At 36.2% G+C, this 15732-nt stretch overlaps 1 protein-coding gene across 2 annotated transcripts in view; it reads left to right on the top strand.

Annotated features, from left to right (window-relative positions):
* The window catches only part of BRCC3 (BRCA1/BRCA2-containing complex subunit 3), a 91316-nt gene that overhangs the window by 54860 nt on the left and 20724 nt on the right, over positions 1 to 15732 (top strand). The window contains exon 8 of one of the 2 annotated variants that reach the window (XM_046673782.1): positions 10653 to 10727. The exons of the other annotated variant lie outside the window; for it this stretch is intronic. Coding sequence (XP_046529738.1) covers positions 10653 to 10727 — 75 coding nt within the window. The remainder of the gene's footprint in view (positions 1 to 10652; positions 10728 to 15732) is intronic. 2 annotated transcript variants of the gene reach the window in all.

The raw sequence follows: 15732 nt of genomic DNA, 5'->3' as shown, positions 1-15732 counted from the left end.
CTGTTTCATTTAGTCCTTTTTCTGGGGTTTTGTCCTCTTTCCTTGGTTGGAAAGTATTCCTTTGTTTCCTCATTATGCCTCTTTCTCTGTGCTCATTTCTATGTATTAGGTGAGTCGGCTGTGTCTCCTGATCTTGGAGAAGTGGCCTTATGTAAGAGATGCCTTATGAAGCCCAGCAGTGTGCTTCCCTCTCATCACCAGTCCAAATGATCCAGGATTGACCCCTTTGTGGGCTACTTATGTGTTTCTGCTGTGTCAGGGTTGCTCTTACTGCAGGTACCCAGGGAGCCTAATCTTTCCTTCCCTGGCCAGCTGTTTTTAAATCCGGTTTGGGGAGCCTCAGCACTCTTTGCTGCAAAGTCTATCAGCACCCTCCTATTGCAGGGTTGGTATCCAGTGTAGCTGGTTGCTCGGCTCAGGGGCTTACAGTTGCGATAGGCCTCAGGCCAACAAGGCTGTTGTCAGTTCTCTTAGGAGTGCAGTTGAGTGGGGCTGGCCCTAGGCACTCAATTGTTTAAGGCTTCGGAAGGTTTGGCTGATCCTTTTTATGGCTGTTGTGAAACATAGGTCTTCTGCTGATAAGCCTTACCCTGCACAGGACGACACACACCATCGACACAGCCCTGGTCCCTGCACACTTCCCAACCCCCTGGAGCGTACCCGGATGCCGCACTGCAGAGGTCCCCACCTCTCCACCAGTGCCCCCCACAGTTCACCTGGTCCTCACACAGGCCCTGCCCCACAGAGGTGGACACACTTGCCTGCCTGTAGAGGATCCAGGCACCCAGTGCATGCAGGCCGAAAAGTAGCCTGAGGGCTTGCTGTTGGGTGGGGCAGGTCCCTAGGGCGTGCTGCCTGCCCTGGCTGAGCTGGATTAAATGTGTGCTCTAGTGGGTGTGGCAGACCCCTGGGCTAACAGGCCAAGGGAAGAACCTCAATGGCGCCCACCGGGGTCTGTGTCAGGACGCTTGGACCAGGTCAGAGCAATGGCCCCCACCAATGTCTCAGTGTCCAGAGAGGTCCCTCCTCTCACCAAGATGCCCCCAGAGCCCACCAGGTGAGTCTCATTTCACCAAAGGACTGTCAGCCCTCTCTCTGGTGATTTTAGGTTGCTGCAGTGAGTGAGTTTGTGCGGGGGCCCTTTAAGCCCGGGTTTTTTTGGGGTGCCCCCCCCCCCCCCGCCCCATAGCTTTTCTGGGAGTATCCTCACTGCAGTTAATAGCCAGCAAAGCCAGACAGTAAGACACCCATCTCAGTTGGGCTGAGTCTGAAGGATGCTTATAGCAGTGTCAGCCCCCACTCTGGACCTCACTCCTCCAGGGAGGGCGCGTACTTTAGGGTGGCTCCCGCCTGGCCATCTGAGAAGCTCTGCTGCTCCCAAAGGTGGCTTTTTCCTCTCCACCAGGAATTTCTGCCTCTTCTGCCTTAGTCAGGACTGTCGCTTGGTGTGGGGGTTCTTTTTATCCAGTTTTCAGTTTTCTCTCCAGGGTAATTTTTCCAAAAATAGTTGTAACCTAGTTGTGTTCATGGGAGGAGATGAGTTCAGAGTCTGCTTATGCTGCCATCTTGACGAGACCTCTACTGAGGGTTTTTAATCATGAATGTCTCTTTAGTTTTATCAAATGCCTGTGTCATTTCCTGAGTTGATAATGTGGTTATTTTCCCTTTAAACTAGTAAAGGTAATGATTTACACTGAAAGCTTTTTAAATTGAACTATTGCTGCATTCCTGAGATAAACCCCACTTTGCCATGATATATTCTTCTTTTAATACAAAGTAGATTGTATTTGCTAATATTTGGCTTAAGATCATTGCATCTATGTTCATAAATGAGATTAGCCTAAAGTGTTCTTGTCTTGGACTTTTCTTGTTTGGTTTTGGTATCAGGATTATTTTATTAAGTTATAAAATGAGTTAAGACTTTTTCTCTTTTCTGGAAAGACAATAAGCATAATAGTTAAGAACACTGCTCTGTAGTCAGATGCTGTGGTTGAAATCCTGATTTTCCACTATCTTGACTTCTAACACTATAGGTTACTTTTGTCTCTTTTTGAACCATATATAAATGGAGTCATGCAGGATGTACTCTTTTGTGTTCAGTTTCTTTCAATCAGTATTATGTTTGTGAGATTCGTTCATGTTGTTAACATCAAGTAATAGTTTAGTAACTCTCATTACTGTTTAGTATTCCATTGTATGAGTATACCACAGTTTGTTTATTCATTCTACTATTGAGAGATAGTTCCAGTTTTTAAACGCTCTTACAAATTATGCTGCTATAAATATTCCTGTTGTTGTGAACATATGTACATTTCTTGGGTAGTTCTGTTGGGTACAACTTAGGAGTGGAATATGTATGTATATATGTGTATATGTTCAGCTTTAGTGGATAATTCTGGCAGTTTTCCAAAGTGTCCGTACCAGTTTTCACTCTTAACACCAATATTGGAGAGTTACTTCTTCCACATCCCTGCCAATACTTGGTACTGTCTTATTCATTTTCACCATTCTGGTGAGTGTGTAGTAGTATCGCATTGTGGCTTTAATTTGCATTCTGTTGATCACTAATAAAGTTAAAAACCTTTTCATATTTTTTTAAATCTAGCATTTTATTATGGTATGAATAGCATCTGTCTTATACATGAATATAGTCCTTGGATTAAGCCTTGTGTTCATAGTCCCAAAATTAAAGTCAAATAAGTGGGATTTTTTTTGAAGAAGATTAGCCCTGAGCTAACATCTGGCAACCCTCCTCTTTTTTGCTGAGGAAGATTGGCCCTGAGCTAACACGCATGCCCATTTTCCTCTACTTTATATGTGGGACGCCTGCCACAATGTGGCTTGACAAGTGGTGTGTAGGTCCACACCTAGGATCCGAACCAGTGAACCCCAGGCCACTGAAGCAGAACGTGCGAACTTAGTCGCTGCACCACAAGGCTGGCCCCAATAGGATTTTTTAATTTAGGTCTGTAATATGTGCATAACAATTTATTAGATTGTGTTAGTTAAAATTACATTTGGTTGAGAACCAAGCAAAAACTCCTAAGTAGTGCCTTAAGCAAAGTTAAATTCTCTATCATGGAATAGAAATAAACAGGTAGACAGTAAATGGCCTTTATTCGGGAAACAAGCATCTTCTATCTCGTTGCTCCATTAATGTGTTCTCCAAATAGTCCAAGATGGATGTTAAAGTTTCAGACGTACAATGATATTGTAAACAACAAAAGGAAGTTTTAAAAAAATCCCTTCTTTTTAAGGAATCTTCCTGATAGTACATATAACTTTTTCATAAATGTCTTATTGGCTAGCAATAATATGGTAACAGCTAGCTGCAAAAGATGCTAAGAAATATTTTAGCTTAGAGATAATCCACCCAGCTAAAAATTAGGGCCTTTGTTTACTAAGAAAGATGCTTAGAGAATATTTAGAGCAGTCTCTTTCATACAGGATGTGGTGAAGAGAAATCAAAGAAGTAAAAGCTACAGTCCCTACTCTTATAGAGAATCTCACAGGTATTGAATAGTAAAGATTGTTATGCAGGATTCAACCAGAAAGTCAAAGGATAAACTTTGTGATAAGAAATTTAAGGGACCTAGGAATTCATGAAAGGAAAAGGGCAAACTAGATAGAAACAGAAAACATGACATAGGCACTGGATAAACATTCATCGAATGAAACAATGTATAATTGAAAGAATAAATGAGCATTCTACTCATTTTTTTTTTTCAGTTGAGAACAGCTCAAAGTCACACAATACTGTGAGGGAGTTATTTTAACATTCAATTGCTTATAATGATGGATTTTGCTTTGGGGGCTTGGTACAGTCAATTATATACTTTGCATTAATAAACATCGTTTTTTAAGTTTGTACTCCTATCTTTCTCAAAAGGGATAAAAGTAGAATGTTCCCAGTATCTTAGGAACGTTAGGAGCCATTATTTAATGAAAAAAAAAACAGTCCCAATTGCACAAAATTTTCCCTTCCCTAAATGCAACATTTCCAAAGTTTATAGGTATTGCATATTCAGAGATAAGGCCAACCTCCCAACATACAGAAAGATAATAATGAAAAAATAACTTTAAAAACAACACTCATTCATCTTTGTGGTATATCCATGAGGGAATTAACTACTGGCATAAACTACAAATTACATGCAGGGTGACATCTGCAAGATGGCGGATTAGGAGAAAAAGTCCAAGACCAGATGTCCTCATGAGTGAACTCTACCAAAAATTCAAAGAAGAATTAATACCAATCCTTCTTAAACCCTCCCAAAACATAGAAGAGGGAATACTTCCAAACTCATTTTATGAGGCCAGCATCACCCTGATACCAAAGCCAGAGAAAGATACCACAAGAAAAGAATACTATAGGCCAATATACACATATATATAGGCCAATATCCCTAATGAACAGAGATGCAAAATTTTTTGATAAAATACTAACAAACTGAATTCAGTAGCACATTAAAAGGATTATACACCATGAACAAGTGGGATTTATCTCTGGGATATGAGAATGTTTCAACATATGCAAATCAATCAATATGATACACCACATTAACAGAATGAAAGATAAGAACCATATGATCATCTCAATTGATGCAGAAAAAGCATGGTAAAAACTCTCAAAAAGGGCCTGCCCGGTGGTGCAGTGGTTAAGTCTGCATGTTCCACTTTGGTGGCCTGGGGTCCCTTGTTTGGATCCTGGGTGCACACCTACACACCACTTGTCAAGCCATGCTGTGGCAGGCGTCCCACATATAAAGTAGAGGAAGATGGGCACGGATGTTAGCTCAGGGCCGGTCTTCCTCAGCAAAAAGAGGAGGATTGGTGGCAGATGTTAGCTCAGGGCTAATCTTCCTCAAAAAAAAAAAAAAAAAACCTCTCAGTAAGATAGGCATAGAAGTAACTTACCTCAGCATGATAAAGGCCATACATGAAAAGCCCACAGCTAACATGATAATCAATGGGGGAAAAACTGAAAACTTTCCCTCTAAGATCCAGTACAAGACAAAGATGCCCACTCTTGCCACCTGTAATCAACATAGTCTTATGTCTTAGCCAGAGCAATCAGATAAAAAAAAGAAATATAAGGCACCCAAATCAGAAGTAAAATTTATCTGTTTGCAGATGACATGATAATATATGTAGAAAACCCTCCCACAAAAAAACTATCAGAACTAGTAAATTCAGTAAAGTTGCAGAATGCAAAATCAACATACAAAAATTACTCGTTTCTATACACAAACAATGAACTATCCAAAAAGGAAAATAAGGAAACAATCCCATTCACCATTGCAATAAAAAGAATAAAATACTTGGGAATAGACTTAACCAAAGTCAAAGACTTGTACACTGAAAATTATAAAAACACTGATAAGGGAAATTAAAGAAGACACAGATAAATGGAAACACATCCCATGTTCATGGATTAAAAGAATTAATATTGTTACAATGTCTATACTACCAAAAGTGATCTAGAGAGTCAATGCATTCCCTATCAAAATCCCAATGGCATTTTTTACAGAAATAGAAAATACAAACCTAAAGTTTATATGGAACCACAAAAGATCCCAAATAGCCAAGTCAATCTTGAGCAAGAATAATGAAGATGGAAGCATCACATTTCCTGATTTCAAAATATATTACAAAGCTACAGTAATCAAAACTGTATGGTACTGGCCACAAAAGCAGACATCTAGACCAATAGAACAAAATTGAAGGCCCAGAAATAAATCCACCCATCTATAGTCAACTGATCTTCCACAAGAGTGCCAAGAATACACAAAATCCATCAGTGATTTTGGGAAAACTGGATATCCACACGCAGAAAAATTAAATTGGGCCCTTTACTTACACCATATACAAAAATCAACTCAAAATGAATTAAAGACTTTGAAATGTAGGATGTAAAATCATAAAACTACTAGAAGAAAATAAGGAAAAAGCTTGTTCACATTGGTCTTGGCAGTGATTTTTTGGATATGGCAACGAAAGCAAAAATAGACAAGTGGGATTGCATCAAACTGAAAAGTTTCTACACAGCAAAGAAACAGCAGAGTGAAAAGGTAACCTATGGAATGGGAGAAAATATTTCTAAACCATGTATCTGATAAGGGATTAGTATCTAAAATATATAATGAGCTCAATAACAAAAAAACAACCCAATTAAAAAATAAGCAAAGAACCTGAATAGACGTTTCTCAAAAGAAGACATACAAATGGCCGACAGGTATATGAAAGGTGCTCATCATTAATCATCAGGGATGTACACACGTACAAACACACAATGGAATATCATTCAGCCTTAATAAAGAAGGAAATCTTGCCATTTGTGACATAGGTAAATAGACATGATACCATCACCACAATCAAGGTAATAGACATATCCAACACTTCCAAAGTTTCTTTGTGTCTTTTTTTGGTTTAGTTTTATTCTGTTTTTGTGGTAAGAAGACGTCAAATTTTGAAGTGCATAATATGGTATTGTTAACTATAGGCACCATATTGTACAGCAGATCTCTAGAACTTATTCACGTAGTGTAATGGAAACTTCATGCCCGTTGAATAACAACTTCTCCTTCCCTTTCCCCCATCTACTGGCAACCATCATTCCATTCTCTGCTTCTATGTATTTGACTATTTTAGATACCTCATATAAGTGGAATCATGCAGTATTTGTCTTTCTGTGATTGGCTTATTTCATTTAGCATAATGTCCTCCAGATTCATCCATGTTGTCACAAAAGGCAGGATTTCCTTCTTTTTTTAAGGCTGTGTATTATTCCAGTGTGTATATACCACAATTTCTTTGTCCATTCATCTGTCAATGAACATTTAGATTGTTTCCATGTCATGACTATTGTGAGTAATGCTGAAATGAAGATACGAGTACAGATAAATCTTCAAGATCCTGATTTCAATTCTTTTGGGTATATACCCAGAAGTAGGATTGCTGGACCATATGATAGTTCTATTTTTAGTTTTTTGAGAACCCTGCATACTATTTTCCATAGCTGCTGTACCATTTTACATCCCCGCCAATAGTATACAAGGGTTCCAGTTTCTCCACATCCTTGCCAATACTTACCTTTTTTTGTTGATATTAGCCATCCTAACAGGTGTGAGGTGATATCTCGTTGTAGTTTTCATTTGCATTCCCTGATAATTAATAATGTTGGGCATCTTTTCATATACCTGTTGGCCATTTGTATATCTTTTTTGGAGAAATGTCTGTTCAAGTCCTTTGCCCATTTTAAATTGGATTACTTATTTTTCCTATTGGGTTGTAGGTGTTCCTTATATATTTTAGATATTAACTCTTTATCAGAATATAGCTTGCAAATATTTTGATAACAGTTCTTAATTTTAATATATGTCATTTTTTTTTTCCATTTTGGTGCTCTTTGTGCTTTAAGAAATTTTTTCTTACTCCAAGGTCATTCAGTTCTACTTTTTTACCTAAACATTTTATTGTTTGACCTTTCACGTTTAGATCTGGAATATACCTGGAATTGATTTTTGTGTATGATGTGAAGCAGAGTTTAAGATTCCTTTTTTTTCATGTGGATGTCCAGTGAGTCAGAATCGTTTTTTGAAAAGACCATTTCTTTGTTATCTATCAGGCATTCATTTGTGTGTTGATCTATTTCTGGATTCTCTACTTTATTTTATTGGTTTCTTGTCTGTCCTTGTGCCTGTACCACACTGTCTTGATTACTGTACTTCTATAATGTTGCCTTAGCTATTCTTAGCCCTTTGCACTTCCACATAAATTTCAGAATTTGGTTTGTCAGTATCCACAGGAAAAGACCTGCTGGGATTTGATTAGGATTGCATTAAATCTATAGCTCAATTCAGGGAGAACTGACATTTTTTAAGTGAGGTCTTCTACTCCACAAACATGTTATATCCCTCCATTTGTGTGGGTCTTTAATTTCTCTCAATAATATGTTATAATTTTCAGTGTAGAGGCCTTGCACATCTTTTGTTAGATTTATTCCTACCTGTTTGATGTTTACTTAAAAAATACAGTAAAACTAGCGTGAATGGCATCTTTTAAAAAAGTTTATTTCCTATTTTTTTGCTATTATATAGAAATTCAGTGGATTTTTATATGTTGATCTTGTGCCCAGTGACCTTGCTAAATTTACTTATTAATTCTAATAGTGTGTGGGTTTTTAAAATTTACTACAAAACACAACCAGGTCATTTGTGAATAATCAGTTTTATTTCTTCCTTTCCAATATATATGCCTTTTATTTCTTTTTCTTGCTTTACTGAACTTGCTAGGACTTTCAGCCATGATATTCAGTATCCTTTTCTTATTCCCAAGTTAAGGGAGATGAATTTTAATAATTCACCAGTAAGTGTGATGTTTGTTATAGATTTTTGGCAGATATTCTTTATAAGTTTAAGGAAATTCCTCTCTTAGCTGTATTTTAGCTATATTTTGTTTTATTGGAGTAGTTGTATGCTCTAGGACAGGCTATATCAGACTGGAATTTCTCTTAAAAGTTTGATAGAAGTCTCCTATAAAACCACCTTGGCTTAGTGCCTTCTGGGGGGTAGATTTTTCCTTACCATTTAAGTTTCTTCTTTGGTTTTGGTTTTTTTCAGATTTTCTATTCCTCTTTGAGTCAGTTATGATAATTTATAGTTTCCTTGAAAATTGTCCATTTTATCTAAGTTTTCCATTTGTTTTTTGACTTAAGGATGTATGTAGTTTATTTTTAGAATCGGTTTCCTTTTCTTTGTAGCATTTATCACTAATGTAAATTATTGTTTATTATTTGTCATCTCTCCTTCTCCCCAGATTGTTGTCTCCATGACCTTCTCTGTCTTGCTCATTGCTGTACCTGTAGTACCTAGAGCCAGGCCTACCACATAGTAGCTATTCAGTAAATATTTATTGAGTGGGTGATTGTGTGATCTGTTTCTTTAAGTACGGAAGTCCCTGCCTTATATGTAGGGGATATGTTCCAAGACCCCCAGTGGATGTCTGAAACCACAGATAGTACCAAATCCTATATATACTATGTTTTTCCTATACATACCTATGATAAAGTTTAATTTATAAATTAGGCACAGTAAGGGATTAACAACAATGCCTAATAATAAAATAGAACAAATATAACAATATACTGTAATAAAAATTATATGAATGTGGTCTCTGTCTCCCACACAAAATACCTTATTGTATTGTACTCATCCTTCTTCTTGTGATGATGTGAGATGATAAAATGCCCACATGATGAGATGAAGTGAGTAAATGACTAGGCATTGTGACGTAGCGTGATTTTTGAACCGTGGTTGACTGCGGGTAACTGAAACTGCAGAAAGCGAAACCATGGCTAAGTGGGGAGCTACTGTATGTCCCCTTGATTCTGTTGCCAGAAGCTTATCTACTTTGTTGGTCTTTTCAAAGGACCAGCTTTAGGTTCTCTTGATCAACTTGGTTTCTTGGCTTTCTTTTTTAAATTTCTGCTTTTTTCTTTATTAATTTCTTCCTTCTATTTTCTGTATGTTTTATTGTTGCTGTGTTGTTGTTCTTACTTTTATCCTTATTTTAACTTCTTGAGGTGAAAACTAGGTTTATTTTTGTCTCCTTTGCTTTCTAATAAATACATTTAAGGCCATAAATTGTCATTCTCACTTTGGCCCCACCCTATGATGTATCCAATATTTTTTGTTTGTTTGTTTTTTTACTTGTAACTCATTTGTTTCTTCCATTTTTATTTTCTCTTCAACCCAAGAGTTATTTAAAAGTGTATTTTAAAATTTCAAGGCGTGTAGATCTGGGGGGAGAGTATGGATATTTTTTGCTATTTCCTTTGTTACCTAGAACAGGGATCCACAAACTACAGCCTGTTGGCCCCGTGGGCCTGGTGCCTATTTTGGAAATCAAATTTTATTGAAACATAGCCATGCCCATTTGTTTACGTACTACCGATGACTACTTTCCAGCTATAACTACATGGCTGAGTGATTGTGACAGAGACCCTGTGTCTGACACAGCTTAAAATATTTATTGTCTGGTTTTTTCATAAAAAGTTTGCTGACCCCTAACTTAAAACATGGTTAATTTTTGTGACTTTTTCCTATGGATTGAAAAATATGTTTATTGTCTCTTGAGTACAAGTCCTTTATATCCTTGTTACAATAAGCTTGTTAAGTTGTATTATACTGATCCTTACATCCTTTCTCATTGTTTGTGGTTTTGATTATACGTATTTAAGGGAAATGTATATAAACTTCCCATCATAACTAAATTTGTCCACTTTCTATACTTTGTCAAGGTTAGCTTTATGTATTTTGAAGCTGTATTGTTAGTATATAAAGATTCATAACTATTTTATTATCCTGCTGTGCTTTTCCTTCATAAAATAGCCCTCTTTGTCCCATTTATTTATGTATGCCTTGAATTCTTTGTCTCTAAATAATATTATTGTTCCTGTCAGGATTAGGTTCAATTACATATATTAGGGGAAAAAATTAAATAATAAATAAAATTAGTTTAAACAAGAAAGATTATTTCTTTTCTTGGTAGAACAAGTCGGGAGATAGGTATTCCAGGGCTCTGCGATGTCATCAGGGCCCCAGGCTCCTATTTTCTGCTTCACCCTTTTGGTATATGGTTTCCATCCTAAGGTCCCCTCATGGTCCACGAGACTTCTGGAGCTCCAGCCAGCACATTTCCATTGAGGGACAGAAGGAGGAGGAAAGGTAGGAGAGCAAAAAGGGGCTGTCCCAGCTCAGCCAATTTCTAATAAGTGACATTCCCGGAAGTCCTAGGAAACAATTCCATTTCCATCTCATTGGCAGGACTTTGTCTAGTAGCCACACCTTAACTACCAGAGAGGCCTGTCAAGGTAGCTCTGTCTTGGCTAAAAATTGGCATTCTGTTACCAAGGAGGAAGGGGAGACTGGACATTTGGATTAGGCAGCCAGCAATTTCTGCTATTAGCCTGTTGCTTGTTGTAATTCTTGTTAGTAGCATTTTCCTTAAAACTTTTCCTGTTCCTTTATTCCTCAGCCTTCCTCAGTTATTGTGTTTCAGGTATGTCTCTTATAAATAGAGTATAGCAAGATCTTGAGTTATTTGGTTTTAAATAATCAGACCATCTGTTTATTAATAGGTGAGTGTAAATCATTCATTTTATTATCACTGCTGATTTATGTGGCAACATTCCTGCTGGTATCGTTTCTGTTTTTTGTTTGCCATGCTTTCTATTTAATTCTTTTTACCTTTCCTGCCATTTGTTACACTGATTGAGTTTTCTGTTCCGTTTTTTCTGTTTTAGAAATCGTCCTTATTGTTTTGATTTTTTTAGTTATTGCTCTTAATGTTTTTTAAGTCTGTTTTGAAATAATTTCAGATTTACAGAAAAGTTGTAAGAATAGAACAAAGAATTCCTGTATATCCTTCACCCAGACCCCCCAAATGTCAAAATTTATCATATTTCCATTATTTTTTTCCTTTTACCTATAGATAATTTTTCCTGAACCATTTGAGAGTAAGTTGCACACATGATGCCCCTTCAGTGGACATTTCCTGAAGAACAAGGACATTGTCTTACATAACAACAATAAAATAGTCAATATCAGGACATTAAAATTAATACAATGCTATTATCTGATCTATAGATGGTATTCAACTATCACCAGTTTTCCTAGTAACATCCCTCATAGCATTAAAAAAAAAAAAAAACCTTTATTCTGGTCCAGGATGCAGTCCAGGTTCATACATTGCACATAATTGTCATGAGTCTCTAGTGTCTTTTGATCTGAAACAGTTCCTGTGTCTTTTGGAACCTTAATATTTTTGAAGACTACAGGCCAGTTATTTTGGAAAATGCCCCTCATTTTGGATTTCTTTATGTTTTATCATGACTAGATGCAGATTATGCACTTTTGTCAATAACACCACAAAAGTGATGTTGTGTTCCTCTCAGTGATTTGTATCAGAAGGCACATGATATCTATCAATTTGTCCCATTACTGGTGACTTCAACTTTGACCATGTGCTTAAGGTAGTGTCTATGAGGTTTTTCCATTCTTCCTCATGAAATTCATAAGTATCTTGTCGGGAGCTTTAGCATTCATTAATCATTCTTTCCTAAATTATTTACTACTAAGATGGTTATTAAAGGCAATGTTCTAATTCCATCATTCCTTCTACATTTGCTAGTTGGCATTCTACTCCAAGGAAGGGCTTTCCTTTCTCATTTGTTTATTTATTCATTTATTTATTTATATTAGTGTGGACACCTGGATTCTTGTTTTATTCAATAGGTTCTAATCCATTGCTACCATTAGCTATTTTGAGGCACACGTTGTTTCAGAATCAGCTAGTGGAAGCCCCTCCTGTGTTCTTTTGATATGTTCCCATTGTTCTTTGGATACTACCTGATTTTCTGGCACACGAAGATGTTCCAGCTTCATCTTGGTCTTTCCTATATTTAGCCCTGGATTCAGCATTTGTCCAAGACCCTTGCTTCCTTTTATTTTTTTAAAGATTGGCACCTGAGCTAACAACTGTTGCCAATCTCCTTTTTTTTTCCTTCTGCTTTTTCTCCCCAAATCCCCCCAGTACATAGTTGTATATTTTAGTTGTGAGTCCTTCTAGTTGTGCTATGTGGGATGCCGCCTCAGCGTGGCCTGATGAGTGGTGCCATGTCCGTGCCCAGGATCTGACCCAGAGAAACCCTGGGCCACCGAAGCGGAGCGTGTGAACTTAACCACTCCACTACGGGGTCAGCCCCCTCCTTTTATTTTCTTTAATAGGCTTATTGAGGTTTAACTGACATACATGTCATACAATACTATGCATGTTTAAAGTATGCAATTTGATAATTGATGTGTATACACCATCACCACAATCAAGATAATGAAAATGTCCATCACCCCCAAGATTTTCTTTGTGTCTCTGTGTAATCCCTCCCTCTTGCCGCTTCCTTGCTCTCCTCCAACCTCAGGAAACATTGATCTGCTGTCACTATAGATTAGTATGCATTTTCTAGAATTATGTATATATATATGGAATCATAGAATATGTACTCTTTTTGTCTCTCTCCTTTCACACTCCAGAATTATTTTGAGATTTATCCATGTTATAGCATGTATCAATAGTTCATTTCTTTTTATTACAGAATAACATTAAATTGTATAAATATTACTACAATTTGTTTATCCATTCACCTGTTGATAGACATTTGAGTTACTTGTGGTTTTTGTCTATCACAAATAAAGCTGCTTTGAACATTTATGTACAAGTCTTTGTATGGATATATGCTCTGTCTTCCCTTGAGGAAATACCTAGGAACAGACTAGTTGAATCATATGGTAGATGTATATTTAACTTTTTAAGAAATTGCCAGTCTGTTTTCCAAAACAGCCTGCTGGGATTTTTTTGTTGGGATTAATTCAATCTATGGATCATTCTGGGGAGAATTGACATCTTAATAATATTGAGTCTTCCAATCCATGAATATGGTATATCTCTCCATTTATTTAGGTCTTTAATTCTCTCAACAATGGGTTGTAGTTTTCAGTATACAGGACTTGCATATCTTTTGTCAGACTTATCACTACACATTTCATATTTTTATCCTATTTTAATTTCAATTTCCTATTCATTGCTACTATATAAAAATACAATTGAGTTTGTGTCCAACAACCTTGCTGAATTCACTTGTTAATTTTAGTAGCTTTTTTGAAGAGTCCATTTTGAAGAGACCTACATACATTGTCATCTGTGAATAAAAGCAGTTTTACTTCTTTCTTTCCAATCTGAATGCCGTCTGTTTATTTTTCTTAACTTATTGTACTCATGTTGCTATTCTTTCTTCCTTAAGTATTTGGTAGAATTCACCAGTCAAGCTTTCTGGGCCTGGAGCCTTCTTATGGAAAGCTTTTTAACTACCATTTTGATTTATTTAATAGATATAGGGCTATTCAGGTTATCTCTTTCTTCTTGAGTGAGCTTTGGCAATTTGTGTCTTTCAAGGAGCTTATTCATTTCATCTAAGTAGTTGAATTTATTGGCAAAGTTCTTCATAATATTCTTTTTTTCTTTATCTATTACCTGTAAAATCTATAGTAAAGTCATCTCTTTTATCCCTATATTGGTAATTTGTGTCTCTTTTCTGATAAGTCCGACTAGAGGTGTAGCAATTTTACTGACTATGTTAAAGAATCACCTTTGTTTTAATTGATTTTTCTCTATTTGTTCTTCTCTTTACTGTTCTATTTATGTCAACTCTGATTTGTGTTATTTCCATCCTTTTGCTTATTTTGAGTTTTATTTGTTCTTCTTTTTGTCATTTTTTAAGGTGGATGGAAGCTGAGTTCATTTATTTGAGTCTTATCTTCTTTTCTTATATAAATGTTGAGTGCTGTAAATTTCCTTCTAAGTACTGATTTAGTTGTATTCCACAAATTTTGGTATGTTTTTCATTTTTATTCAGTTCAGATTACTTTTTAATTTTTCTTTTGTCTTCCTCATTGATCCACAGATTATTTAGAAGTATGCTATTTATTTCTAAATACTTTGGGATTTTCATGATATATTTCTGTTACTGATTTCTAATTTAATTTCATTGTGGTCAGAAGAAAATATTTTGTGTGAATTAAATCCTTTTAAAATTATTGAAAATGTTTTATGGCCCACAATATGGTCTGTATAGGTAAATTTTCTGTGTACACTCTAAAAGCATATGTATTCTGCTGTTGGGGGGTGTGCCTGTAAATATCAATTAGGTCAAGTTGTTTTATAGTGTTGGTCAAGTCTTTATCCTTACTGATATTTGTGTTCACTGTTCTGTCAGTTTTTGAGAGAAGGGTATTGAAATCTCTAACTATAATTGTGGGTTAGTCTATTCTCCTTATAGTTCTATCTGTTTTTTATTAATATCTTCTGAAGCTCTGTTTTTAGGTGTATACCTGTTTAGGACTGTTATGTCTTTTTTCTGAATTGACCTTGTTGTCATTACAAAATTGCTTTTTGTTCATCCCTGTTAATATTTCTTGCTTTGAAATTGACTTTGTTGGATATTAATATAGCCACACTTATTCTCTTTTTAGTATTGTTAGCATGTTGTATCTTTTTACTTTTAACCTATTTGTGTCTTTAAATTTAAAGTGCAATTCTTGTAGTTAGCATATAGTTGGGTCTTCCTTCTTTATCCAGTCTGACAGTCTTTGCCTTTAAATTTAAGGTGATATTAATGTGTTTAGGTTTAAGTCTACCATCTTGCTATTTGTTTTCTATTTGTCTCATCTGATTTTTGTTCACTTTTGCCTCTTCTGCCTTCTTTTGGATTAATTGAGTTGTTTTGTGATTTACATTTGCCTCTTTTGTAGGTTTATTAGCTATAATTTTTTGTTATGTTGCTTTAGTGGGTGCTTTAAGTTATACAGCAGGGTTTCTCAACATCATCACTATTGACATCTTTTGCATTTAGGATGTTGAGCAACATCCCTGACCTCCACCCACTAGATGCCAGTAGCACCTCCTCAGTTGTGACAATCAGAAATGTCTCCACACATTGCCAGTTGTTCCCCAAAGGGCAAAATCACCCCTGGTTGAAAACCACTGGTTTACATTTTTTTTTTTTTTACTTATCAGAGTCTGCCTTCAAGTGATACTAAACTAGTTCACATGTAGTCTAAGAACCTTGCAACAGTGTACTTTCATTTCTCTCCTCCTTGCCTTTGTGCTAATGTTGTC

The sequence above is a fragment of the Equus quagga genome, chromosome 10 (genome assembly GCF_021613505.1).
Source record: "Equus quagga isolate Etosha38 chromosome 10, UCLA_HA_Equagga_1.0, whole genome shotgun sequence".
Classification (NCBI taxonomy): Eukaryota; Metazoa; Chordata; class Mammalia; order Perissodactyla; family Equidae; genus Equus; species Equus quagga.
This window is presented reverse-complemented; position numbering and strand designations above follow the sequence as displayed.